Below are 27,935 nucleotides of genomic sequence, written 5' to 3'. Positions count from 1 at the left end.
AGGTAACCTGAGAAGACTTGGCTTTTCAAATCCTGTGCGTTCTTTAGGAGCTTGAAGTTTGTTTTTCCTTTGTTTTAAAATGGGGGAAAATTTATGTAAATTGGTCTCAGTCGTGTAAAGAAGATTTCATTGGCGACTTAACAGTATAATCTTTTTTCCTTCCATTGCAAAACTGGAACTGGATTATTCTCGTCTGGACCTAAACTGTCTCTTCCCAGGAGTCCCGGCTGGAGGGAGGAGCCGTCTCTTTTCTGGTGGGGAGTCCAGGCCTGGGAGTTCAATGTTTGTGTCCTCTGCTATTGTGCTAATTTGCCCTCCAGAAATGCTGTTGCCTGGCCCTTTGCTGGGGATGGAGAAAAGACTGGGATTATAGTTCCCACTCCTTCTCTTGAGGGCAAATGAGGAGGAAATAGTAGGAGTGAGGGACTCCACAGGGAAAGCCCTAGCAAGTGATACCTCTCATCAGCCCTAGGACTCTACACCTGGTCCTTCCAGAAACAGGGATGAACTGGCTGGGCATTAGGGGTGGTGAGCGCAGGGGGTTCTAGTGAAACTCGGGAAGGGAAAAATCTGGCCACAAAGTTAACACTGAGGAATTGGAAGTCTGAGACCCCTTTGACTCCTTTCCCATTTCCTGTCTGGGACTTCCTTTCGTTTTCCCTTGCCTTCAGTTTTGCAGTATAGTTTCTTTTGAAACCTTCCCCCAACTTTCTTATATTTACTATTTCTCTTTTCTAGAAACTGGGCAATATATGACCTAGGAATTCCACACAGAGGAATTGTTCTCAAGGAATAGTTAGAAAAGTACGCAAAAGTGTCTGTATTAGGGCGTTCCTCCCTAAATTGTCTGTGATACTGTAAAAACTGGCCATGATGTAAATGTTTGGCGTAAGTGAAGATGGTTCAGTAGTCTGGTATAGTCATACGACGGAATATCATGGAGCTGTTTGCAAGGATGTCTACATTTGCTTAAGAAATATTTCACCGTAGACAGTGTGTTAAATTACACCTTAAGTGTAGTCACTCAGGAAGTTAAGCCCTGCGGGAGTGGTCAGCTAACACTGTAGTCGGGAAGCTCCCACCCAGCGTGGCCACTGCCGGGGTCCTCTTCCCCCTCCGTTCACCAACCACAGAGGCTTTGCCAATCACCAGAATGATTGTTAGGAGTGGGCTCCATTGGTGAAATCAGTGGTGCTTAAAAGGGTGAGTCTAATTAACTATTTGAAATACTCCCTGTCTTTGCCTGAAAAAGAACGTTAAGAATTTAGCAAGGCCTGTGGTCCATGCCCTTAGGGATGACACCCAAGGCTTGAGCCCAAAATCCAACGGCCCATTTAGATTTGGGTTGATCTTTAAACAGTGCTCTGATTGGGTCTGAATTCTGGTTGCCTGGTACCCAGGCTGATTGAATTCTAGGATATCCTGTTTTAGCTGGGTGAGTCTTTTCTGCAAGATGGTAAAGGGACTTAGTGTTGGGTTCCCCCTAGCCCATGGAACAGATAGTGTGACTATTTTTATTATCCTTTCTCTGAGAGAGAATGAGAGAGAGAGAGAGAGAACTTGGCCTTGCTTTCACTCGTGGTGGCCCCAGCCCCCAGCCTCGAAGTCTGCCCAGGCCTCAGATATTGTGGGACAGAGATAAGGCATTTCTGCAGTGCCCTGCCTGAACTCCCAACCCACAGACACTGTGACAGGTAATACAAGATTATTGTTGTTTTAAGCAACTAAGCGGGGGGTACCTCCTGAAGAGACAGGTGTCAAAGAACTTGCAGACATATTTTAAAACCACCACAATTGGCGATAAAAAGAAATCAGGATACACAAGGATGTCAAGTGTAATCTTTTGTTAAAAAGTAATACATGTGTAAAAGTTTGGAAGGGTATGAACCAAAGGGCAGTGTTTATCTTTTTACTTTCCTGTGCTTTCTAAAATGTTCAATGTAGAGGTATCACTTTCATAGTGCGTAAAGGCAACAGATGATTTCAATTGTCATTTAAAAATTAATGATACATGAATATGGTTGCTGTAAAAAAATTTAAACAATATAGAGATATATAGAGTGAAAAGAGAAATGTGTTATTGTTTCTGCACTGATTTAGAAATCCTGCCTTTTTTAGGTAGTAAATTCGCCCGTACAAATGGTTCACTCCCAACTCTCTGCTTCGTTCCATGGCTATGTCGATCCCTTCTGGATCCATTTTTGCGGTCTTTACAGAATTATAGCTTTATCACATGCTTTGGCATCTGCTGGACACATCAGGCTGTTTGTTGCCTCCGTCTGACTTTGGTCATGTTTTTTCTTCCATTTGGAATGTCCTGTCTCTTCTTCCAAGCCCTGGACCTTCTCTCTGCCCTTCTCATCCTGCATCGTTCACCAAACACACTCTCAAATTCCCAAGCCCTCACCCTGCAGTCTGGGTCCCTACGCGTGGCCATAGTCAATAACCTTGCTTGTGTGTGTGTCTCTGTATTTCTAGTCAGCTCAGTAAGTTTTTGTTCTCTAGACTGAGTTCTGATCCTCAGTACCTCCCCCATGCAGTGCCTGACATATGGAGAGTGTTTAAAGAAAAAAAAAAAAAAAAAACTTTCAACAATGAATTTTACTTTTGCTTCTGTGAGGGGGTGTGCCCCTCATTCTTGCCAAGGAAAGGTACCAAATGGGTAGAAAACCAAAATGATCTTGGTAAACCTTCCACGATAAACTCAAAGTAGACATTTGGGTAAATCAAAGTAAATGTGAGTTTGCTTTTTTGTAATTATTTTATCTTCTATAGAATGCAGCATACCATAAGTGTTCAACAGGTTCTGCTTGCTTTTGTCTCTATGTCTATATATTTAACAGCGCTGTTATCTTTTAGAGCTGAAACAGTGAGGAAATTTATTACCATATATAACTAGAAGTCCAGAGACAGGTTGACTTGATGGTTCAAAGATGTCAACAAGAACCAAGTATTTTTCCAATCCTCACTCTGGCATCTTTAATTCTGATTTTAAACGTAGGCACATAGCACACTGGGTGTGGCAGTTTTAGACTTCACAGCTGCACACAAAAATACGGAGGAAGAAGAGAGAGTACCCCTAATAGCTCTTAGGAGTGAGGAGATTTTTCCAAATTCTCTCTGTAGTTGTTCTCCAGGGCAGCTTCACACCCTCACTCCAGAACCAGCTGCTAACAAGAGGGATGGGATTATGCTTAGACTAAAGATACTTCTTGCTAGAACCAGGATGAGGTCAGCTTCACCTCCGGACATAGATGTAGGGTGGGGTAGATACTTGATTAAAACGATAGTTCTGTCAGGAAGGAGAGATATGGAGGGTCCTGGGTAGCTCATGAAATTTTTCTCATTTTTAGGGTGCAGCTTTAAGCTCTGCATTGCACATAAGTATATATTTAATAAGCATCCTTTGGTGAGAAATTTTTACTAGTTCCTAGGCAAAGGCTGTTGAAAATTGGACAAATGCCAAAAAAATAATGCAAGTTTAAGCATGAGGCCAGGAGTATGTGTGGGGGGAATAATTAAGTTTCTAGTTTAGCTAAGAGACACTATAATAAGCTATTCAAATTAATGGCTCCAACTAATATTTCTCTTTAGAGCAGTTACTCAACTTTAAGGAGGGACTATTACAATTCAGAGCTACATTTTAGTTGTTTTTTCTACAACAATATTCCTTTCTCCGTTGATCAGACTAAGTTCTAGTAAGGATTTTATTGTTATAAAACCAGAATACTATATGTGCAGAAATATAGGATATTACTCTTATATTTTTTGAAGAGAAATTCCGTGGTAAAATACAGGAAACAAGTTCTAGCTCCCTTTGGAGATATATAGGATAGTACACGTGTTACCACTCCCCCCCCAAAGGGCAAACTGATACCACGTAAACAACCTACATCCCAGGGACTGTGCTAGACTAGCCTTCCTGGTTCTTGGCACCCAGATTCATGATTTAGTTGCATTTAGAGGACCTTGTACATTTGCTTTGCTTTAGGGGTAAGCTAAGAATTCCTGACCATATCCACTTATTTCTCGTACAGGGAGAGTAAGATGTAATTTGGCAATTCCCCTTTCCAGTCATTCTTTACCCAACTTTATTTTTCTTATTTGTCACCTGACACTTGCCTGCTCCAGTTGTTGGGGCAGCTTTCTTGTTCATTGCTTTACTCCCAATGCATAGTATCATGTCAGTCATATAGTACGTCCAACAGACATTTTAATTAGTTAGACTTTAGGGTCACTCTGTAGCTACTAGCTAGAGTAGCTCTTTGCCAGATGATGCTGTTGAGCACTTGAAGTTTGGTTAGTATAAAAATGTAGTTTTGAGACAGATGTTGTAGTATTCAGCTATTGGAAAATAGATGTAAATTCTCAACTTTGAATACCTAGAAATACAGTATTTCCCATCAATGTTCACCATGCAAATTAAGTATGTAATGGTTTTCAGAGACAATATTAAAACCTTGAATTTATATGTCAGATAAATTTTAGATGTATCAGGTTAAAAGATTTTATCCATTTACAATTGCCAAGGTGAGTTGTTTAGTGATGAGTTAAAAATTGCCACCACTGCAATTAGAGACCATTGTTCTACTTCTCCTCTCGAAGTCTCAGCTGTCAGCACGGAAGGTCAGTAGACACAGACATTTGCAAAGCATAAAGCCCACAAGCCTAAGAGAACTCTTCATCAAGCTGAACCTGTGCCTGCCCCTGGAAACTGGTCTCGAAAGAGCTTTCGTAAAATATAAATGTCTAACTCCAAAACTGAAGTTCAAGTTCTAGCTCTACCCTTACTTGACCAGGTGACACTGGCAAGTTACTTGACCTCTATCTGCCCTGGGTTCTAGACATTGGGGGTGAATGCTCACCACATCGACTGTCAGGAGGCTCAAGCATGTTATCAAACATCTAGGATGGTTTGTCATATAAGCGTGTAGCATCCCTGTCTGAGAAAGGGAATTATTCATTTCCTTGCTTAGCAGTTTGAAGTGGGGTTGGCTTGACTGCAAAAATGTCGTTCAAAAGCCAACAGTAACACCTTTCACATTGCTGAAGTGTCAACCTAGACATTACTTCCTGAAGAGGGATGAATAAGGAAATTTTGTTTAACCAGGATTAGTTGTGGAGCTTTACTGTGGCAGGAGGGTACCCCAGAGTGTTCCTTGAACAGGACATTTAGATTGAGATGTCACAGTGATTGTATGCCCCTGTCTTTCCTACCAGTCTTAAGGTCCACTAGACTAGGAAACTACTCGTCAGTTCTGGCTCAACTAAGCATCCTCTGATCAAGCTACCTCCTGCTGACCGATTCATGATTGGCTACATCCTTTCAGTCATTGCTCTACCTACGAGTTTCAAAGTCTGATGCTTGGACTAGGAAGAACATCATCATCTGGGAAACGGTTAGAAATGTGAATGGTTAAGCCTCATCCCAGACTTACTGAATCAAACTCAGAGTGGGGCCAGTAATTTTCTTCCCAGTCTTCCTGTGATCTTGATGCATACACTAGAGTTGGCAAACCAGTGGTCTAAGATTCATGACTAGTTACAGACCAGTTCTAACTCCAGCTAGGTTGCTCTTGTCTTGTGGAAGGGTTGGGTTCTGTATTTTCCTCTTGAGCTTATAAAACCTCTACTAAGTAAGGGGTTTATCATATCACAGTTTTTATTTTATTCTCAGGTGAGATACCACCCCAAGCTTGAAAGATGAGATGGCAAAAGCAGATAGGTTCATTTTATTAGCTTCCTACCTTTCAAATGAAAAGCTCGACCCAGGCGAGTAGTGCAATCTTATTTTATTGACACATTTGGTCTGAGTAACTCATCTCCGTTTCCTGATAGCCAAGTAGGATACTAACAAGACTCCAGCAATTAAGGCCCCAGAAAGGCCTGCCACCCACAGAGCTTGCGAGTCTACAGGAACACCTAGAGGATGGAAAGACAGATTAATACATGCTGAAGTCAACCAAGCGAGTCTGTGGCCTGACCGACTGGCAGTCTTCTGGTATGGGAAAATGTTAGTCTCTTTTCAGAAAAACACTGATCAGTAGGGAAGGAGCAGCTTTGGGTTGACTGGTGCTTCAGATAGCAAGTTAGGTCTCCTCCTACTCACTTGAGTATTTATGGAATTTTCCTGAAGGATCCTTAGTGGCTTGAAGTAGAATCATGGGGCCCTTGCTAGAAACACTAGCAGTACTATTCTGAAGACTGATGTTAGAGTTTCTTCTTCCTGGTGGAGAGATGAGAGCTGGCGACTTAAGTTTTGTTTTTGTTCACATAGGGCAGGGGTAGGGGGTGTTATGGTACAAGTCCAGGTCCCTTGATATGGAAAGCTGTTCCATGCTTTACAAAGGCCTCATTTTAGTGTGTTAAGACAAACTTGATCAAGTCAGACTTTGTATCTAACACCTCAGTATCACTGGGATCTGCGCATAGAAATATTAGAAACTATCTCCAACCGCCATCCTTTCCTGATGAAAGATCCCTTTGACGCTAGCATGTTTGTAATTTAGAGCCCTTTGCCTGTGAGAGAGGCAACTGGTAAAATAGAGAACAGAACTATTCGAATCCTGCTTCTGTTTCCAGTTATAGGACCTTGAGAATGTTGGTCTGAGGTGGTTTAGTTCATTAGAAGTAGAGGTAATATACGTGATCGGAGCTGGATGCTAAGTATGTAAAATGCTACATTAAATACTTAAGTACCATTTAGTTACTGTGAGTTTTGCTGGAAGGGACTTAAAGCTTTAGGGGTCATGGATCCCAGTTCATTCAGGGGCTAGACAGGTAGGTTAGTGGACCAGGTGGAGTACATACACACCTTAGGAGCATTGGCCGTGATTAACTGGAGGACATACTATGTCCACAGTCATTCTACCTGGAGATCTTTAGCCCATGTTGCCAGACCTTCAAGCAGGTGTAGACATTTACATTTGTAAGCTAGCCAGGTATGATTTTGAACCATATGTAGGAAATAGACTGGCTTGGCACCTGGTCTAATAAAAATTCATATGGAAAGGTTGAAAGTTACCTGAGGATTTATAGCTTATTTTTTGTGTTTGTACATATTTGATCGTGGTGTCTCTATATATAAAGTATAGTGATCTGATCAGGGTAATTAGCATATCCATGTCAACCATTTATTGTTTGTGTTGGGAACATTCAACATCCTCTAACTATTTGAGACTATGCATTGTTAACTGTAGTCATCCTACAGCAGTATAGAACACTAGAACTTATTTGAAGAGACCTGGTATTCCAGGAAGTGAGTAGACTCTGTTCTATTGTATAGTAGGTACTTGGAGCAGTCTTATACAATAAGGGAAATCTCCAGTTGAATTATTTGGCGAGAGGCTAAGCTGGGTTAAACATGGGACTCAAGACTCATTCAAGTCTGTCCTCTCGTATAGACAGCTGGGATACTCACGGTCGGCAGGACAGGTTACCCTACAGGACGGCGTCTCAGCAGGCTGGCACACTGACACACTGCAGTGCAGGTACACCTGGGAGCCAACAGAATGCGAGTCACACTGTGTGCCACCACCTTGTACGTCTTCAAACCTGCTTTGTCTCCCAAGCAAGAAGTTCAGGAGATTTATCAGAAAACCTTGGTAGCCCAAGCCAATGTCATAAAAGCCCTAAAGAACCAGAGTCCGGTTGACAGACCTCACTCAGTTGGTATCAAGGGCTGCTCTGGGCAGAACCGACAGCCAGTATTAGGGCTGAGGAGTGACAGGATGTGGAAATAGTCCCAGGTCCCAGGGAGGTTCAGGGCTCTGCTGAGGGGTGGGAAGGCGGCGTCCTACCTGTCCCCTGAGCGGCTGCTTTGCTGCCGCAGGGTCCACGAAGCTGAAGGTATGAATGCTGAAGCGCCGGTGGTGAGAGGGAAATGGCAGATCCGAGGCTTTCTGGACCGGGAGCAGCTGGGTCTGATAATTGTCTCCACTGTAGGGACATCTGCGCCAAGAGACCCGGCAGTCAGGAGGGGCTCCTTTGAGGGACTCGGGGGTGGATGGATGGAGGAACCTCTTACCCCTTCACCAGCACGGGCCACTGTGGCCGACTCAGGGGGGCTGCGCCGGGCGTGGCCCAACACTGATGTAAGAGCAGCCCCAGGTAGGGGTCTGTCCTGTGAAGGACCGAGACCTCCACGTAAATGGGCTCCCGCAGCAACTTCACCACTGGGTAGTCCCCCGCAGTGTAGTAGGAGCTGTAGTTGTGGTCTGCAAGAGGCCAAAATACGGCGTTGACATGGTAAGAAACAGTCACTAGAGGACTATCTTCTCCATAAACACCTCTGTACAAGTGTCTCATTGCCAAGTTGGGGTCTTCATGCCCCAGCAGTGACAGTTTAGATCTCAGGCCAGATGCCCTAGCCAAGAGGGTCTTACCTTTGGCAATCTGAAGTTCCAGAGTGAGGGGTCCAGGCTGGATCTCAGGAAGGGGTGGGGGGAGAGTGAAGACTTGGACATTAACTGGGAGAGAGCTGCTACTCACGGAGTAGCTGCAGCTGACTCGGAGCCTGCAGGAAGACGAGACTTTAGCTCGCTGGCTTGGGTGGGCTGACCACACCTCCTTTCATTTTAACTCTTGTGGACCCAGTAAGTATCAGGTGTTAGACACATTTGTAAATATGATGGTTGTGGTTCCTGCCCTTGTGGGAGCTGTATTTTAGTTGGAGAGATTGATATGTAGCTAAGACCAGTGGTTGAGTTGGAGATAAGAACCGTAGTAAGAAACAGACATGGTTCCATGAGAAACAGGTGCCTTGTGTAGAGAAAGGGATCCGGGGAAAACATTTCAGGTGACTTGATAGGAAGGAGAATGAAGATAACCATTGAGGTAGGAGCAACACCTGATGTAGAAAAAGCAGAGAGGCAAGAGAGAGCTTGAAGACTTTGGAAAATTCACCAGAAGCACCAGTCTGCATTTGGCCATTAGTGAATGAGGGGTCGAGAATGTGAGAAGCCGTCAGGCTGGAGAGGAGAGTAGGGACTGTTTCATGCCCAGGGCTTTGATGGTCATGTTCATATTGTCTTTCCGTAGCATAAAATCAACAAGAAAGCTTTAAGTGTGTGATCTGACCGATATAAGGTTTTCAATGGATCCTTTTGGCTACAGCATGAACAATGGAGGCTAAAATGAGAAACAACCCGGTTAAGTGGAATAGCAGAAACCCAGGAGAGCTCGAGGCTCAGATCAAGTTTGAGGCAGCCATGCAGGTGGACCAAATCAAGTCGTGGTCGTGAGATTGGCGAACCAAGGCGGTGGACAGGTTCACCAGCAGAGGAATGTCTTTTGTGGATTCAGGGTTTACCTTGGAACTCCGGCTTTATGGAAGAAGGGACGTCATTCTGGCCAAACAGGGTCAGGTTTACTAAGACTTTACCTGAAGATGCTGTCGCGGGTGATGGAGCCATGGCCCCATTGTTTGACATCCCGAGTTGCAACCAGCTCGTTTTCATACACTGCTTGGTCTCCAGTGATCTGCAGGAGTGGGTGGTGAGAAGTCTTGGTCATTCCTGCGAGCCAGATGATGCTTCGTGCAGCTTGCTCATCTGGTGCTGAGCAATGCTACCCTGAGCACGTGAGAATCTGGGAAGTTACCACTCTGCCTTATTGCAGAACAAAGGAATGGAAAGGGGCTTTGAGTAACCAAGAGGCAGCTGGAGTGCTACCACCAATCCCAAAATAATAAGCTTCCCTGCTGGTTTACAAGAGCACTGCAGTAAGAGCAACCTGTTCCTTTTCTATGGCTTGGCAAAGTAAAAATCCCTTAGCTGGATCACGGCTGTGATGGCCTTTGCTGACCCAGGGGAAGTTTCAACTGTCTCAGTGATGAGGCATTCTTCTGCCCTCGAGACTGTCCTGAACACCAAGCAACAGAGTCAGGAGCATCCTTCATGGCCAAGATACCCCCCATCCCTCACCAGGACGTTCCCACCGACTTTCAGAGCCAGGAATAGAGCTGCTCTCACCCGTCTTGTAGTGCCACAGGAAGTAAACGGCAACACGAACAGGGCAAAGGTGTGTGTCGTCATCACAGGGCCACATCCGCTCTCATTCCCGAAGGCCAAGTGCACGGAATCCCAAAGCAGGGGGGGCGTGGTCACATTCCGAGACACAGCGATGGAGAAGTGGCCCTCTCGGCTACAGTGCAAGGTCACTGAAACATCAGAGTGGCTATACTGAAGGCAGGTCATCTCTCTCGTTAAGGAGCCAGACAGGAGGTCTAACAACTTTTGATCCCTTCCTCTGAGAAGTTGGTGTCCCCAGCTGCGGCCTCAGTGCAAGCTCAGCTGTCAACTGCCTCGCTGATGCTCTGAATGAGCGTCTGCCTTCGAGTCCTGCCTGCACCGCTCATGGCCCCAGGCAAGGTATTGAGCCTCCTCGCTTCTGTTTCCTTCGTTATCTCCTGCCTTGTTTTACTTATCAGTTCAGACTCAGATGTTAGAGTGTGGCGTGTATATGTTCAATAAGCGACTTTTTAATATTAGAAAAACTTGGAGCATGAGTTAGGACACACAGAAAGTAGTCATCTTAAAAAAATGAGGCTCTCTAAACACAATCTCAGACCATCAGCCAAAGTGGCTATCCTTTGGGGGAAAAGTTAAGCTTCTATCAGTGATTATCTGGCACATAGACCTGACTTCTCGAGTTCCAGTGTTACTGGCTTTACAGTGGATTCTGGGACAATAGAAATTGGAAGGCTGTAGAAAACTCTTACTTAGGGTCCAAGCGTCCTAGGACTCGTCGCTCATAAGGCAGCCTCCGATCACCATTTGCCTTCTGAGCAAACCCTTCTCTCCACCCTCCTCTGGCTCTCGTTGTAAGTCAGTGGCTCCCTTCCTCAGCTGGTTTCAGAAACGCGGTAACTCACCCATGTTTCCATAATAGCAGGAATTCTCCTCCGTGGGGCTGTAGCAACAGCCTAACGCCTCGCAGTCACTGCGAGAGATGGATGGAGCTGCACACGGAAGCCTGTCCCCCACTGGGATGGAGTCACAGGGGTCGGCCCCGGGAGCATCTCGGGCTAGGTATTGAAGAAGGCAGAGTACAGAAAGGTTGGTCTTGAACATCATTGCTACAAGTCATTAACGTTAGATTCCCACAGATAGGTAGATGATTGAATAAGCACATCTATGTTATATATTGTAGATTAAGTCTCCGAAGGTTAACTATTAAGTCACCTCCTAGGAGGGCCCTGATGTTAGTTCTTTTTGAAAGGCGGGAACACCAGCAAGATCTGTAGAAGTGGTGGGGTGCCTTCCTTGAGGCCTCAAGTAACAAGAGGGGTGCTTCTCAAGCTATGGTGTGGACGTGAATTACCCGGGTATCTTTCTAAAGTAGTCTGGCTCAGTAGGTCTGGGGTGTTGCCCACCCAGGCTGTGTTTTGGGTACCAAGGCAGGTGGGAAGAATGAGCTGGGAATTCAGGTCTGTTGCGACTTTGAAGTGGGACTCTCAGATGGCAAGGCGAGACCTTCTGCAATAGGTGTCCTACTTGCTAATTCCCCAGTGAGACGGCCGAGTGTCCCCCAGCCGAGGGGGTAGGGGACTTGGATTTTAGTCTCAGTGTACAGTTGGCACCTTGGAGGCGTTTTCCAAGTCCCCTAGTTAGTCCCCTTCCCCCTTCCCCCGGGTGAGGAGCCCCCGGTTCCTGGCTAGCTGTTGTTTGAATCCCGGCTCTGTCACTCAGCAGGGACGGGCCTGTGGGTATGCTCGCTGCCAGGGGACAGCAATAGTGTTTGCAGCATGGGGTTAGGATTAGGGGAGTGACATGCAAAACCCTTACCACGGTGCCCTAGCACTGAGTAAGCTCTCAACTGGGAGTTATCGTAAGGACCCCCTGGGGAGGGGAGAGAGGGAGAAAACCACCCTTCCTTCATGAGTGTCAGGTGTCACCGCACTGAGCCAGTAGGAGAGGCCCGAAGGCACCTTTCCAGGCAGCCCCACCCCACCCAGAACCTGCGAGCGTCCAACCTTGACCGAGAAGATCCACAGGACACTTGAGCAGCAGCTTCTCTGCAACCACGTCGGGTCCAGCCTCACCTGCTCCTTCCACTCCGACCAGCATGACATAGTGGGAGTCCTGCAGGGACAGGCCCCGTGCCGTCAGCCTGGACGGTGGCATGAGGGGGGCTCACTCAGTGTCCCCGACCACTGGCTCGTACTCACCCACTCAGTGACATAGCAGCCGCCGTAGGTTGCTTCCAACACCACAGAGCTGCCCGGGCCCTGCCCTACCCAAGTGCCACAGCCGGAGTCATTCTGCAGCCTGTGCGGTAGCCCCTGGTTGTCTGGAGGGGTGGGGAGAGGTCAAAAGCACAGTGGTCAGAGTCTGGGTCACCAGCGCTGGGCGAGGACAGCCAGCCTGGCCAGTAGACCCCGAGGGTCCGCTGCCAGTAAGAAGGAACTCAGATGCACATCAGAAGTGGCCATGTTTTAGACTCTTCATTCTCCGCTACAGGGGTTCATTAAAGGCAGGAAGCCAGAGCGCAGTTTTAGGTAGTAGAGGAGACATATCATGTGCCGGCCAGGCCGAGCGAGTCTTCAGACTTACCCCACGCTATTAACACAGGGGGAGTCTCTGCCTCCTGGCTGAGAAGGTTTGCAGTGACCCGAAAGCCCTGCAGCCCACAGTGGAGCCCACAGTGGAGCACGCCAGCACGATCCGGTGCCTTGGGTGTGTGCCGGCCACTCAGAGCCAGAGCTAAAGGAAAGCACAGCAAGACGCACCACAGCAGCCACATGGCGCTACCAGGAGCCCCGGCTGGCCGCCGACTCGCCGACTCGCCAACTCGCCAACTGCCCACCTCCTCTCCTGAGTCAGGGGCCCCTCGTGCGCTGGGAGGTTTCCTTATATACAGAAAGCAGGCTGGTTTCCAGGTGCATGGCTTTGGAACACACAGGTGGGACGCTTTTGGGAAGGGTAATTCATCCAGCCTCCTAGACCCTGTGGGTTCACATGGTGTCTTTGCAGGTGACCGTAAGTTCTGAGCACCATAAACCAGTAGGGTCTCTTCCAACGTCCCACTTCTGTCATCAAAGCTTATAATTACCATGGATTTAATTCTCACTTCTAAAATCCTAACAGGAGGGGAAGCCCCTGACTCTAGTAATTTCAAGCAACCTGTTTTGCAGTTTCTGCAGACATAGCGAGCTGGCACTCAACGTGGCTCCTGTCCACTTATTCATTATTTGTGCAAACCTGTGGGAAATTATGCCTCCACCCAAGAGCAAGGCAAGGTGTACAGAAGGAACAGAGTTTATAGGCAAAGTGATAGCAGCTGAGCAGGCCTGTGATCACGTGCAGCGTTGGCTGGCCTTTCATTGAGTTTAACAGTTACCATTTGTGTGGTAACAGTTAATTGTATATGTGTCATCAAAAGAATAGGGGAACCTAGGGGACATATATCCTTGCTCTTTATCATTCGCTGAAAACAATACAAAGCTTTCCATGCAGTTGTGATCTGAGAATGAAAGTCCTTACCCTGATTACAAAGGCCACTTAGTAGGACAGAGGGCAATATGTGGACATACTCTTTAAAATGGCAAATGCCAAGATGTGTGTGGTATATGTGGGTGTGTGCCTGCATTGTACGGAAAGAATTTGAGATTGCCTCTGTCTCAGTTTGCTGGGGCTGCCCCAGCAAAGCGCTATTGACTAGGTAGCTCAGAACACCAGAAATTTATTGTCTCCCAGTTCCAGAGATCAGAAGTTTGAGATCAAGTTGTCAGCAGAGTCATGCTTCCTCCGAAACCTACAGCGGAGAATCCTTCCTTGCCTTTGTTAGTTTCTGGCGGTTGCCAGCAACCTTTGCCACTCCCTGGCTCATAGATGCATCTCTCCAATCCTCTGCCTTCACGCAGTCTTCCCTTTGTGTGTAGCTGCCCAAATGGCCTCATTTATGTATTTATTTTCACACAGGGTCTCTCTATGTCACCCAGGCTGGAGTGCAGTGGTGCGATCATAGCTCACTGCATCCTCAAACTCCTGGGCTCAAGCAATCCTCTTGCCTCGGCCTCCCAAAGTGCTGAAATGATAGGCCTGAGCCACTGTGTCTAGCCCAAATTTTCTCTTTTACAAGGACACCAGCAATACTGGATTAAGGCCTACCCTAATGACCTCATTGTGATTCTCTATAAAGACCCTATTTTCAAATAAGAACACGTGCTAAGGGACTGGGAGCTAGGACTTGAACATACCTTTGTTGGGAAGGGTATAATTCAATCTGTAGCACCTTGCAAACCTTGTAAAATTGCATCAGCCAACCTAATCTTTTGTTTGGACTGGACTTTTTTTTTTTTTTGAAAATGAAATGAAAACTGTATGTATATTTGCCTGTTAAAACTCCTTTTGAAAATTCCCAACCCTACCTTGACTAAGCTAAAGGGATTTTGTAATTCCTTTTCATTTAGAGGAAAGGGAGCAGTCATGCACTCCAGTGGCTGAGCTGGTGGGTACTAACAGCTGTTTTGGTTTAGAAAGCAGGTGGACCTAGTGAGCTAGGGTAGTTCAAGGGTTGGCAGGTTTATGGGGACAGAGGCAGGCCATGTGGAAGCTATTCTGACTTTGATCATTGCCTTATACCTGATAACTATTCTGGCACAGTTGCTGTTCCTTAACTAGGGTTGATTGGGTAATTCACCAAGGCTGTGTCGGACGGTATCCTATAGTCATACCTCAGTATCTGCGGGGCATTGGTTCCAGGACCCCTGAGGATGCGAAAATCTGTGCACACTCAGGTCCTGCAGTCACCTACCTATAGAAAAAGTCAACCCCCTGTACCCGCAGGTGGCAGATGCAAAACGCAGGGACACGAGGGCCGACTGTGTTTGTTGAAAACAGTTTGTGTAAAAGTGGACCTGCGCAATTCAAACCCGCCTTGCTCAAGGCTCAGCTGCAGATCCATGCGCCTTACACGCTACACCAATTTGACTGTAACCAGGATGTCGCTTTGCTTTTCTAATTCTGTGCCTTTACGTAGGCAGTTTCCTCTTTGCGGGATGCCTTCAGCCTTCGGCGAAATTTTGTCCCAGTGTCGGCATGGCCCAGGGGCTTGTTAGAAATGCAAATTTGAGGGCCTGCACGCCAAACCTGCTTAATCAGAAAGTCTGGGGCGGGGCTCAACAGCCTTGTTTAAATAGCCTTCCAGGTGGTTCTGATCACACTGAAGCTGGAGAACCACGGTTAGAGCTTTCCATGTCCTCTTCTCCATGGAGCACTTTCTGACGCCCGCGTTGGAGGTAATTCCTTCTTAACTTGGTTTTGTCACTGCTCTTTGTCCTCCTCTTGGGGCAGTTACTACTCTGTACTCCACTTTCTCTTTGTAGATAGTAAGAAGTTTGAAGGTCAGGTCACATTCACTTCTGTGTTCTCCACGTTGCTTACTCCCTGCGCTCTGACAGTATGTGCCAGGTAGCTGAACTCCGGAGGATTTCAATGGTCTGCATTCATGCCTTACAGGGAGCTGGCTTTGCAAGGCCTTCTTCTATTTTGCTACCCGTCTGTGTTTTTGTGCTTACTTCAGCGGTGAGTGCCACTTCCCATTATCCTGAGGATGAGATCCAGTCTCTTTAGTGTGGCCAGCTAATTTTTAAAATTTTTTTATAGAGACAGGTCTCACTGTGTTGCTCAGGCTGGTCTCAAACTCCTGGCCTCAAGGGATCCTCCCTGCTTGGCCTCCTAAAGTGCTGGGATTACAGGCGTGGGCCATGGCATCCAGCCTTCAGGGCATCTTAATTGTATTTTTCTCAGTCCAGGTCCCTTGCAACCATAGATTCTTTGAGTGCAGGGTCTGTCTGTCCCTTCTAACTCAGGGTCTTTCACATAGCAAGGCCTCAATACATGCTTGTGCACTGGGTGGATTATGTTCTGGGAATTTAACTTAAACAATAAAAATGTGCCCTGAAGTCTCCTCCTGAGCCCTTCTGCTTCCTGCCTTGCATCCTCCACGTCCCCGCAGCCTTCTTGTTCTTTTACCTTAGTTGCAACCTTTCCTTGAAGTGGTACTAGTTAAATGATTTTGCCAAAACATATCTGTGCACCTGCAAAAACATATAATAAAGACCAGTAGCTGCTAACTGTGTTCACGTCCCTCTAAACAAGTCTCAACAGAACATACAATTTTTGTGTGAGGATATTTTTATCCAGGCTAAGCACAAATGACTCAAGTCATAGAGTGTAGTAAATGCTTTGGAAATAAATCATAGTAATTCCACTATATGTATAAACAACTAACATTCACTGAGCTCCTACTCTGGGTCAGATATTTCCTGAGATGCTGGGGTTGGAACTTAGCTCTCTCCTACCCTAAGTTTCCTGTTCTCTCTCTTTCTTTTTCTCTGTCTCTTTCTCTACGTCTGTTTCATTGGACATACTCTCTGTCATGTATCATGGTAGGCATGGGGATATAACACTAAATAGCAGAGACTTAGTCTCATGGAGCTTACAGATAAGAGATCCTCTGAGCAATAATTAATCACACATGTATTCCCTACACCTGGCCCATATCTGGCAATGAAAGCTTGTTAATGAACAAAATGATGAAATCAGAAATAAACTGATTTCAAATATTTCCATACACTTAAGAACAGGCAGCAGCTCATGTTTTCTGCCTGCATGTGGTTTGGGGCTCCCATTTCCGAGTGGGTGCTGGGTAATTCCAGAGAACCTGGCCAATATTTCCCCACTCCATTCATTTCTTACTCTCTTCTTTTTCTTTCTTTGTCTGGCAGATAAATGATAGCTTAGACTCAGAGCAAGAGAATGTATTCAAGGTTGCTTTTTTTTTGTTTTTTAAACTTCAAAGCCTCAGTTTTGCAGAGCCATCTGAATTAGTTGGTGCTGACAAAATATAGAGTGGCTCCAAATTCAGCAGAAGCCTGCCAACAACTAGCTTTCAGGCTGATGTCTGTGACTGGGGGAGCCACAAGGTCAAAAGGCCACGTAGGGTTTCCCACTAGGAGTCTCCCCTGCAAGCTGACCGTGTCCTATCCCTTGGTGTAGGGCATGTAACCTCTCTTCATTCACTTACCTGCAAAGTGAGACTGTTACACACAAGTCTCCAGAACCAATGCAAACGGTTGCAAGGACAAATTTAGGTAACAGCTGGAAGAAGGAAAAAAAAAGGGCTTGTGGATCAGAGTTGCAAATTGGCCACGGGGTTGGGTAATGGATGGTTCCCATCTGTGTCAGAGGCTCGGGTCGTGCTCATTACGGTCCCACACATCGACACTAGCGAGAGCAAGACTTGGACAGGCATTTATCACAGAGTCTGTTGAAAGTGTCGTTAGCGGAAAATTAATATTACAAAACATTGTAGAAAGGCCGAAGCAATCATCTCACTTTAATAACAGAGGACAGTTCTCATAAACGTCCGTTATTTTTTTCCTCCAGCAGAAAATGAGGAACATGCCAGGATGATCGGATCTCACTCTTTATCTCCAAATTGCAAACTGAAAGTGTTGATCATTTCATTTCTTTCTTCTTAAATTGGGTCAGTTTGTCCTGTGACATGCCGTGCATCTCTCTTTATTTAAAGAGACAGAAGACTCCCGCCGTTTGGCAGGAAGGGAATTGCTTCTCGTTGGTTGAAAATTGTTAGCTCCGAAGACAGATTTTTTGGGGGAGAAGCCTTTTGTTTCCAACAAATACTGAGCTGCTTGTATCATCTTCTCCCATGCTTTGAGGAGGAAAAAAGAAAGATCTCTGATGCTCTTAGCTTAGTAGCAAGGGCCTTAGTAGTTGAAGGCTACTTGCAAAGTACCTGAGTTTGACTCTTGGCATTCTGGCCACTTCCACAAAGAGTAGCCAGAGAAATAATCTCACTGGTCTCTGTCAAATTTCCTCCTGGATTAAGCATCTATGATATACTATGATTGTGTAGGGAATTGAAAGGAGCAATAATAAAATCCAAAAAGACAAGTCTGAATTTCTAAGTGGTAAATAAAATCTTTGACTTAACAGACTATTAGAGCTAGAAACCATTTTAGAGATTTCTTATTTTTTTTCAATTTCAGCATATTATGGGGGTACAAAAGTTTAGGTTATGTATATTGCCCTTGCCCCCCTCCACCCCGCAAGATATCTTATTTTTTATATAAGAACATGAAGGATCACTGGTTTTGCTCAGACTTTGGTTTGGGAGTAGTTGAGAAAGATTTGGGGTAAGAAACTAAGACTTTTGACTATTTAGAAAAGGAGTTCAAGACTTAGATGAGTGTCCAGGCAAACACAGTGAAGCAATTCAGAGATAATACGCACGCACAAAAATCCCAAACACTAATATGAGTCAGTATGTAATCAAGTGACAAAATATGTGATGCAAATAGAATGGTGAGGACATCAGAGCAGGGTGAGGCCAATGTCAGTAGACTTGAAGTCGTTCAGAGGTAGAATTCAAGTTTCAGTTCGTGGTGTTTGAGTGGGATGAGACGGATGGTGTAGAAGGTGGCTACTCTAGATTTGAAGAATGAATGACTAATGAAAACTAAGTGACTAAGAAGATGAATGAACACTTAGAAAAAGGAATCAACGGTATGTAGGTGGGGAGACAGGTGGCATTAGCTCCTCTACTGTGCCAGGCCCTGGGTGGGAGAGTACAGGCATGAATAATTTAGATCTCCTATCATTCCTGGACCCAGAACTCAGCTCTTCCAAGTCCTAGCCTAAGGATTCTTCTATAGAAGCAAATAGCTTCTTGCAGCTGCTCCCCGTATTGGTGGGTGCATGTGGATTTTCCCCTGTGCAGTTGAAAAACATAGATTCACATGTGCTAAGATAGATAAGGAGTCTTGATTTTGTCTTAGCATGGGAAGTCATCAGTAAGCTGTAGGCCAGCCACAGTGGCTCACGCCTGTAATCCCAGCAGTTTGGGAGGCAGAGGCAGGAGGATGGCTTGAGGCCAGGAGTTCGAAGTTGCAGTGAGCTCTGATTGGGCCGCTGTACTCCAGCCTGGGCGACAGAGCAAGACCCCATCTCTAAAATCAAACGAACAAATAAACATTGTAAAAATAAATAAACAAATTAAAGAAAACAACACGGTGACAGTGGTGATGATGGTGTTCCGGGTAGAAACTTAGTCTCAGTTTTGATTTCAGTTGTGTTTCTTCCATCTGGGAAAGGAACGCAGTTCTTCTGACCTCACACTTTACCTACATGTTAAGAACTTTCTCTAAAACTGTAAGAAATTCACTTTGATCAGAAATACCCCCACCCCCAAGTGAAAAAGCTCATTGCTCATGCTTCCTTGTATCCCATCTGGAGCTTTCTTCTCTCCTGCTAAATGATGTGGCAAATTGACATTTCTGCACTAGCACAGGGGGAAAAAAAAAAAAAAAACCCTGACTTGTTTTTGATTTATGCACTGCGTTTTCATGCTCCAGGGCACAGATAATTTAGCAGTGGCTTGAAATGAAGGCGGAAGCATTTAAAGTCACGTGGGGATTTGATAATACCATTGAATTGAATGTTATTTGTATGACTTTGGAAATAATTAATTTCCCAAATCTTCCTTGTTTTCAAACAGAGGTTGTTAGTCTGTTTGTGTGAAAGTGACTCCTTGATGGTTAGTGAAACTCTCAGAATGTGGGTTTGGGTGGGTTTTTACTCATACAATCGGGCATTAAATGGCTTTCTGCTTCTATGTCCCAAAGAGCCTTTCCAATAGTCTATCTTTCTGGGAAGGGGAGACCCTTGCCCTAGGACTGAGGAGACCTGGGTCTAGTTCCAACTTTGATGAAGACAGTGGACTCCTCTGTGTACAATTTATTCACCCTTGGACTTCCCACTTCAGAGCTGGCACGTAGCACTTGTCGACTAATGTGTCGCTGGATGGATGACTGGCTAGTTGTGTAATCTTGTGGATTTGCCTCTCCGGGTCTCAGTTTTCTCAGCTGAAAAATAAAAGCATCTTTGTTGATCATTTTCAAAGTCCCCTTACGGCACTAAAATCCTACGACATAAGCCATGTGCGATTTGGGCTTATTTCATTTAATTATCATTTTGCCTCATTCTCATCAAAACATTAGCTGTGGCTTGAGATGAATTGAAAAATCTTCCCACTGGTTTTGCTCATGATGAAAAATCTGACTAAGGCAACCTTTTTTTTTTTTTTAAATCATATATGGATAGTTATGAATTATTTAGGTATAAGAGGTCATACCAACACCAGTGAGATAAACATATTATTTAAAAAATGAATAGTTTGTGGTTAAATTTATGGGTCAGGACATACTACCTTGGTCCATTCAGCCTTATATCTAATTTTAAAAATTAGCCCAAATGGGTGGTTTTACCACTAGGCATTACGCAGGGAGATGAAGGTAATGAGAGGCAGGCTTGGCCTGACATGCAGGTGTTAAGAAATCCATATCAAGTTCATTGGTGAATGGTGAGATGTGGGCTCAGTGTGAGTTATTTTATTTTATTTAAGTGTCTCCTCTGTTAATGTAGTGATATAAAATTACATTTGTCCTTTTATCTCCATTGAAAGAAGACCCAGAAAGACACGTCTTGGAATTTGGGGAGAGAATTCCCTGTCTTCAAGCATGGGTGTTGGTCTTCCTGGAATTGCTGAAGGACTCCTGGAGAAAGGTAAGAGCCACTGGGATCATTGATGTGGCTTCTTCCTTATGGGTGAGGCTGTACAATAGCCCTGCTTGTATATAGAAAGGGAGTATAATCGATCCTTTGTGTTTAGTGTGTTTAAGAGGGAAAGTTGTATGGATTTGCAGTCCCACCAACAGTTGTGTAAGTGTTCCTTTCTCTCTGCATCCATGCCAGCATCAATTGTTTTTTTTACTTTCTAATAATGACCATTCGGACAGGGGTAAGGTGGTATCTCTTTGTAGTTTTAATTTACATTTCCCTGATTAGTGATGTTGAGCATCTTTTCATGTTTGTTGATCGTTTGTCTATCTTCTTTTGAAAAACTTCTGTTCATGTCTTTTGCCTACTTTTTGATTGGGTTGTTTGTTTTTTTTCTTGCTGATTTGTTTGACCTCTGTGTAGATTCTGGGTATTGCTTTTTTGTTGGTTGTATAGTTTGTGAATATTTTCTCCCATTCTATAGGTTGTCTGTTCACTCTGTTGATTATTTCCCTTGCAGTGCAGAAGCTTTTTAATTTAATTAAGTCCCATTTATTTATTTTTGTTGTTGTCATAGTTGGCTTTGGGGCCTTAGTCACATGGTGGTGTGCACCTATAGTCCCAGCTACTCAGGAGGTTGGGGCAGGGGGGTCACTTGAGCCCAGGAGTTTGAGGTTGTAGTGAGCTATAATGATACCATTGCACTCTAGCCCCGGGCAACAGAGCAACATTTTGTCTATAAATAAACAAATAATAAAAAATACTAAAGTGTTAGGCAGAGGAGGATGGATTAGCCAAGGAAACTGGGACGTGAACGGAGAAAAACCAATGGTGTGTAGTGCTGTCAGTGCCAAAGATGAGAATGTCTTAAGAAGGAAAGTAGACAGTCTGTTGAAAGGTTGAGTAGATTGTTGGTTTCCAGGGGCAGAGGGTGGCAGTGTGGTTGGATGGTTAGATGTTGGTCAAAGAGTACAAAGTTTCAGTTATGTAGGATGAAAAAGTTCCAGATATCTAATGTATTGCACAGGAACTATAGTTAATAACATTGTATCACATACTCAAGATTTGCTAAGAGAGTAGATTTTAAGTGTTCTCAGCCCAGACTTACACAAAAGGTAACTATGTGAGGTGATGGATATGTTAATTAGCTTGCCTAGTAGTAAGTTCATGATGTATGTGTATTAAAACATTGTGCTGTGTATCTTAAATATATACAATTTCAATTAGAAAATTTAAAAATAATGTTGAGATGAAGACTCAAAAATTTCCATTAGATTGATCGTACCTGGAGTCACTGACAAACTCTGGAGAGTCGATTTGGTAGAGAGAGGGGTTGTAGGTCAGATTGAAGAGGGTTGAGTGCAGGGAGGTGAGGAAGTGAAGATAGTGAGTCAAGATAACACAATTATTTTGACAATTTTGTCTAAAGGAGAGGACATAGACAAGTGACTGGAGGCATCGATGGTGATGAAGTGAAATCACTAAGCAGGGAGAGAAGAAAAATATAGGAAAAGAAGAGTTATTTGATAATGTAGGTAAGAGTCCTGCACAAGCAAGAAAAAAATAGGTCTCAACATAGTTGAAGGGCTGACCTGGGATAGGAGAAGGGACATTTTCTCCATGGTTAACAGGAGAAACAGACATGTTTCAGCTCCAAAAGGTGTGTAGGTTTGATGTTAGAAAGTTGGGGTCTCCTGATGGGTTCTGCTCTGGTGAAGTAGGAGGTGAGATCATTCATCTACTGAGAAAAGGGATTTGGGCAGCACTGGTTCCTACGTGAATTCCACCAGTGTTGACCATGTGCCTCCAGCCACAGGGTACGCTAGAACACACACTGAACTGGAGTTACTTTGTTGGATGGATAGGCAATTAGAATAGTGGCAGTGTAAAATTCTCCATTTCAAAAACTTTCAAGCATGGTCACCATTAGTTTTTTATTGCTTCTAACACTTTTTAGCCTGTGATTATCTATTTCTGTGAGCAATAGATCTGCCTAATACAAAAAAGCTAGAGTTCCCCTCAATGGTAATGAATTTTTTTATCACAAAGCTCAAAAATTAGATTTGAAAAGTTATTTCCATTACATAATGTTATGATAGCCTAAGAAAATGCCTGGACATATTTTATTTTTATGTAGAAGGATGATTAGCAGTTATTGTCAACAAAAATTCTTTTCTGAAACCACTGAATTGGAATTAACTTTACAATGGTATATGTGAAGTTAAGAATATGAGCGATCAATGTTAATGAACAAAATATAACTCATATTGAGTTTTCCCTTAAAACCATGTCTTTTAAACGGGTATGGAAAAGTAATTAAATGTAAATACCAGTGTTTGGAGGAAAAGTTTAAGTTGAGATGTTTATTGAATAAGGAGAAAGTATCTCAGAAAGTTTAGTTTTTCTTGGACCCTGAATTAAATGAAGCAGGAATTTTATTAGAATGTTTTTTTCCTTCTCATTTAACAATTTGCCATTCATGCAGAATATATGTTTTTTTAAACCTTAAAGCTATTCTTTCCCATTTGTCTTAATGCAAATGCCCTGAAGTTAAATTGGGGATTGAAAAATCTTTTGTTAACCTTGTCCAAACTCATGTCAATACAGAATTACTTTTTGGCCAATGAAACAATGCCATAAAGACTTTGAGTTTAAGGAGACCTGAGAGTCAACTCTTTTTTCCAAACTTTTGACGTATTTTTTAAGGGGGTTTTTATTAGGTTGTCAGCCCCATGTGTATGTGAACTATGATAATCACGCCACTGGTTTGAAGAGATAAGTAATTGGTTTATTGTTTATAATGCTTTTCACACTATGATGTTAAGAAATATTGTACATTAAACACAAGAAGTTTAGAACAAATCATTTTAAAACCTTAAAAATCCATCTCCTGTGAAATTGACTGAAGAAAAGTACCAAGTAAGGGATTGAGGAATGTCAGTGAAGGAGCAGAGAAATTGCTCTTCCTGCTGAGTTGGACCCCGAGGAAGGAACGTCTGAACACAGTGTGGGTGGGAGGAGGCTGAGAAGGAGGGAGGCTCGGCAGTTTCAGCTTAGGGGACCCAATCTCATCACGAGCTGTCTCTATAGAGCTGTCCAGATTTGAAAGCTATGGGTAACGGAACAGCATAGGCTGCCACAATACAGTCAAATCCAAGAGACTGCACACACGGCTTGGCCTCATGGTGGTGGTAGGGTGTCGCTGTTTGATGTCATTGACTTGGGCCTGAAATGCCCACGTACAAATCCCATGGCACCTTGAGAAAACCATTGTACCTTTCTCCGCAAAGCCTCAGTCTCCTCCTCTGTTCAAAAGGAAATGCAGCTAGTACTATTACTACTATTCCTACCAAATACCTCACAGTTATTTTATTTTGGAGAATGAATAAGAAGACACATATAAAAGGTTTTAGAAAAATGAGTAGATTTCAGTTATTATTAATTAATTGGGGAAAATTCCATCTTAAAAGAGAAGAGACAAATGGCCAAAAAACATATGAGCTAAGTCTCAACATCACTAATCATCAGGGAAATGCAAATTAAAACCACAATGAGATACTATCTTACCCCAGTCAGAATGGCCAGTATTAAAAAGCCAAAAACGCAATATATATTGGCGAAGATGCAGTGAAGAGGGAATTAATGTAAATTAGTACAACCGCTATGGAAAACAGTATGGAAATTTCTCAAAGAACTACAAGTAGATCTATTATTTGATCCAGCAATCCCACAATTGTGTATCTACCCAAAGGAAAGGAAGTCATTATATCAAAAAGACACCTGCACTCCTATGTTTATTGTGGCACAAATTCACAATTGTAGGGCTATGGAACCAACCTAAGTGCCCATCAACTGAGGAGTGGGTAAGGAAAAGGTGGTAGATATACACCATGGAATGCTACTCAGCCATAAAAAATGAAATAACGTATTTTGTAGCAACTTGGATGGAACTGGAGGCCATTATCATTATTCTAAGTGAAGTAATGCAAGAATGGAAAACCAGATACCACAAATTCTCGCTTATAAGTGGGAGCTGAGCTGTGGGTATCCAGAATGGTGCAATGGGTATTGGGGGCTGAGAAGGGAGGAGAGTAAGGGAAGAAAGGCTACCTATCTGAGGCAAGGTGCACTATTCTGGTGACAGGCACACTAACAACTCAGACATCGCCACTCTACAATTCATCCATGTAACCAAAACCCACTTGTACCCCTAAATCTATCAAAAACAAAAAATAAATGGAGTAGCAGTTCCTTCTAACTACTAGGCTCCTATTCCATTCCACACTTGCCTGTTTACTTAGTTTCATTGGCTTTTAGTTATAGGTAATTCTGTAAAATATTTGGAATAGAAAGGAAGGTGGAGCACTGGAAAACACCAAGGGGCATGATATGAATAAGAAACACAGTTTCTTTGGCGTTATTTCTTGTTTCCTTGATGTGAATTCTCGGGCACACTCTCAGAGGCCTGAGTATGCCGTTCTGTGGACCTTGAACCTTCATGAAGTCACAGTCCTCCATCAGCTCGATCCTAGTTACCACGGAGATGGAACCTGGGCCAACATGTACCTGATGTCCCTTTGCAAAATCCTAAAAGAAACAGACAAACTGGCAACAGTGGACAGGCCACCCCCACCGGCTCATTTTGCGCAAATGAACATTCCTTAATTCAGGAGTCCTCCTTGTTATAATATTAATTGCTTAAATTAGATTTTCAAATTTATGCAAACATTAGTTAATATTGACTGGACAAGACTTAGAATTTTTTTTTCCCATTTAATTAAGCAGCAAAAATGCCAAAGTCATTATTAAACAAATCACTGGAAAGGTCAGAGGGTGTATGCTACAAATTTAATACATCTGGATATCTCCCCTCTAAGAGCTCCCTGTTGGAACTATTTTGTACAAACATCCCTTAGATGTTTTCCTTTGCAAAAGTGCTTGTTTTTCGTATCGGTGAAATCTGTCATTTCTAGTCTGGTGAGAAGATGCCAGGAAGAGAGAGTTACTGAGATGCTGCCTGGATCCTTATAAGCAGGTTCGTTGTGGAGTATTGGGAAGTGATCCTGTCACTTTAGGACACGTCTGTGCTATTTTGAGTGTGTACACGAGAAAGAAAAAAGAAGTGAGGCATTTTGCAAGCCCAGAAACAACACGAGGGCGTTGTGCGTTTACTGACATCGGCAGCTTCCAAGCCTCTCAGTGTTGGAAAAGGAATTTCCAATGACTACTTTGAAACAACCCAGAAGATGTTTCTCACCACAATGAAATCTATATATATATATATATATATATTTTACTATATCAGTAAGACAAGAGGAGATGAGACAACACAGCACAACCTAGCATAGCGCCACACAGCTCACCAGAACAAAGCACAATACAATGAACTTTTTCCATTTAAAGAGCCTACTGCAGCCTCAAATGCAGACTGCTGACTCTGTCATCCCATTTGAGATGAGCAGGAAGACCGCGTGCCGGGTGAACAATACCAAGAAAAAGCAATTAAGAGTCAGTTCTTTGAAATGGAATTGATCTGACTGGCATGCTACTAGCAAGTTTGGGGACATGTTCAGGCTAGCAACAGAAAAGAAAAAAAAAAAAGGCAACTAAAAACCCAAAAATGTTATTTTGTGTTTACAAATAAGTAATGGTTGTTTACAAAAAAAAAAAAAAAAAAAGTTGTCTACTAGGTCTAAGGGGTGCTGTGGGACTCTGTGGACCCTGAGGACATTGTAGGAAGCAGAGGGACAGGGCATTTGGGTGGAAGATTTCTGTCCCCATACAGGGCACCCTATCCTATTCCAGTAGCAGACGATGCAGGGAGCTATTCATGTTCCTGGAGTCAGATAGCTTGGGTTGGACCTCCTAACCACCTCTGTGACTTCGGCCAGGTCACTGAACCTCTGTGAGTGCCAGGGTCTTCATCTTTACAATAAAGATAGTGCATATTTCACAGGTTTGTTATGCGTATGAAACGATGTATACACAAAACACTTAGAATACTGTCTGTTGCTTAGAATAATCATCATGATTCTGATGATCATAATGATTATTTTATCCTTTCTTCTAATGATTTGACAGGGTTATAACCTCTTTTCAGGTGAATACCGAGGAACAAGTGTGGGTTAATACAGAAGCTCATTCCAGCCAACAAGGGGTGGGTGAATGCCATGCTTATAGCGGTCTAGTCATTCTGCCACAAGACATTTCTGGACAAATATCATGAAGCATTATCCTAAAGCTGGTTGTAATTTCCCATAGGAATGCTAGTATAATTTAATTCCACAAATCTGAATTGCACACCATCATGCCCCAAGCATTGTACCAGGAGCTGGTAAATTACAAGGAAAAATCAGGTACTGCTCCCCGTTGCCCCACCCCAAGGATTCACAATCAAATGAGAAGAGCAGGCCCCCAAACTAGTAACCTTAACACAAATGAGATTCTGTTGAGTGGGATCAGATTAAGGAGTCCGGGGCTGGTTTTGGGGTCCGTCTCAATCCCAGCTCTGCCTCTTATGACGTGCATCTTTCTCGCATTTCTCCATCTTGGTTTCCTTTGTAAAACTGAGATGAATAAAACCTTCATTATGTGGTATATTGGTTGGATTAAATGAGATGATCTCTGTGGTGCTTAGCATCAGGGCTTGCCGCATAGTAAATTCTCAAAATATTAGTTTTACCATTTTTATTCAGTTGGAGCACAGAGAAAATACTACTGCATGTTGGTGGGGGAAATAAGTGTTTTTTCTTTTTTCTTTTTCAAGTTGGGTATTTTAGGATGTTGGTTAGTGGAGGGAGATAAAGAGAAGAGGAGGAGGAGGAGGAAAAAGAGGAGGAGGATTAAGAGAAGGAGAAGACTATGGAGAAGGAGGAGAGAGAAAGAGAAGAGAAAGGACTGAGAATACCAATAATAATAATAATAATCATCATCATCATCACAGGCAGAGGGAACTGCCCAGGATGGAGAATATTCTGCCTATTAAGGGAACAGCAATAGAAATACCTGTAGCGGAGAGATGGCAGGGTGGTCTGGGCCAGAGCACAGAGAGCTCCTTTGATGTGCGCTGCCTTCCTGTCTAAGGATTCAGCCTCAGTCAAGGAGAGCTTTATGCTGCTCAAAGAAAAAATGACACAACCGTAAACCTAGGGTTATTTAAAATGTTAAAATGCAGTGTCAAATCTTATAACATGGATATAAATATGCATTGATTATATGAGGACATCAAAGATTATGATGTACCAATTAGGCAAAACAACCACCGCAAATAGAACTAAAGCTAGTGATAACATCAGTAAAACTGTAATGAAAGTTTGCTGCATAGAATTTCAGAGGACTTTGCACATGTGT

General features: G+C 43.7%; 1 protein-coding gene across 1 annotated transcript; it reads right to left on the bottom strand.

Annotated features, from left to right (window-relative positions):
• Positions 1–5,818: 5,818 nt before the first annotated feature.
• Positions 5,819–12,744, bottom strand: ZP4 (zona pellucida glycoprotein 4). The gene is made up of 12 exons (XM_069484715.1): positions 12,555–12,744; positions 12,170–12,291; positions 11,981–12,083; positions 10,874–11,026; positions 9,972–10,159; positions 9,383–9,480; positions 8,385–8,515; positions 8,027–8,216; positions 7,800–7,950; positions 7,421–7,496; positions 6,110–6,226; positions 5,819–5,922 (listed from the first exon to the last, which is right to left on the bottom strand). The coding sequence occupies exons 1-12, from the start codon at positions 12,742–12,744 to the stop codon at positions 5,819–5,821; spliced, it is 1,623 nt and encodes a 540-aa protein (XP_069340816.1).
• Positions 12,745–27,935: the final 15,191 nt, after the last annotated feature.

Source organism: Eulemur rufifrons, chromosome 11 (genome assembly GCF_041146395.1).
Source record: "Eulemur rufifrons isolate Redbay chromosome 11, OSU_ERuf_1, whole genome shotgun sequence".
In the NCBI taxonomy this organism is placed as follows: Eukaryota; Metazoa; Chordata; class Mammalia; order Primates; family Lemuridae; genus Eulemur; species Eulemur rufifrons.
The sequence above is the reverse complement of the archived record's forward strand: the minus strand, read 5'-3'. Positions and strand labels throughout refer to the sequence as shown.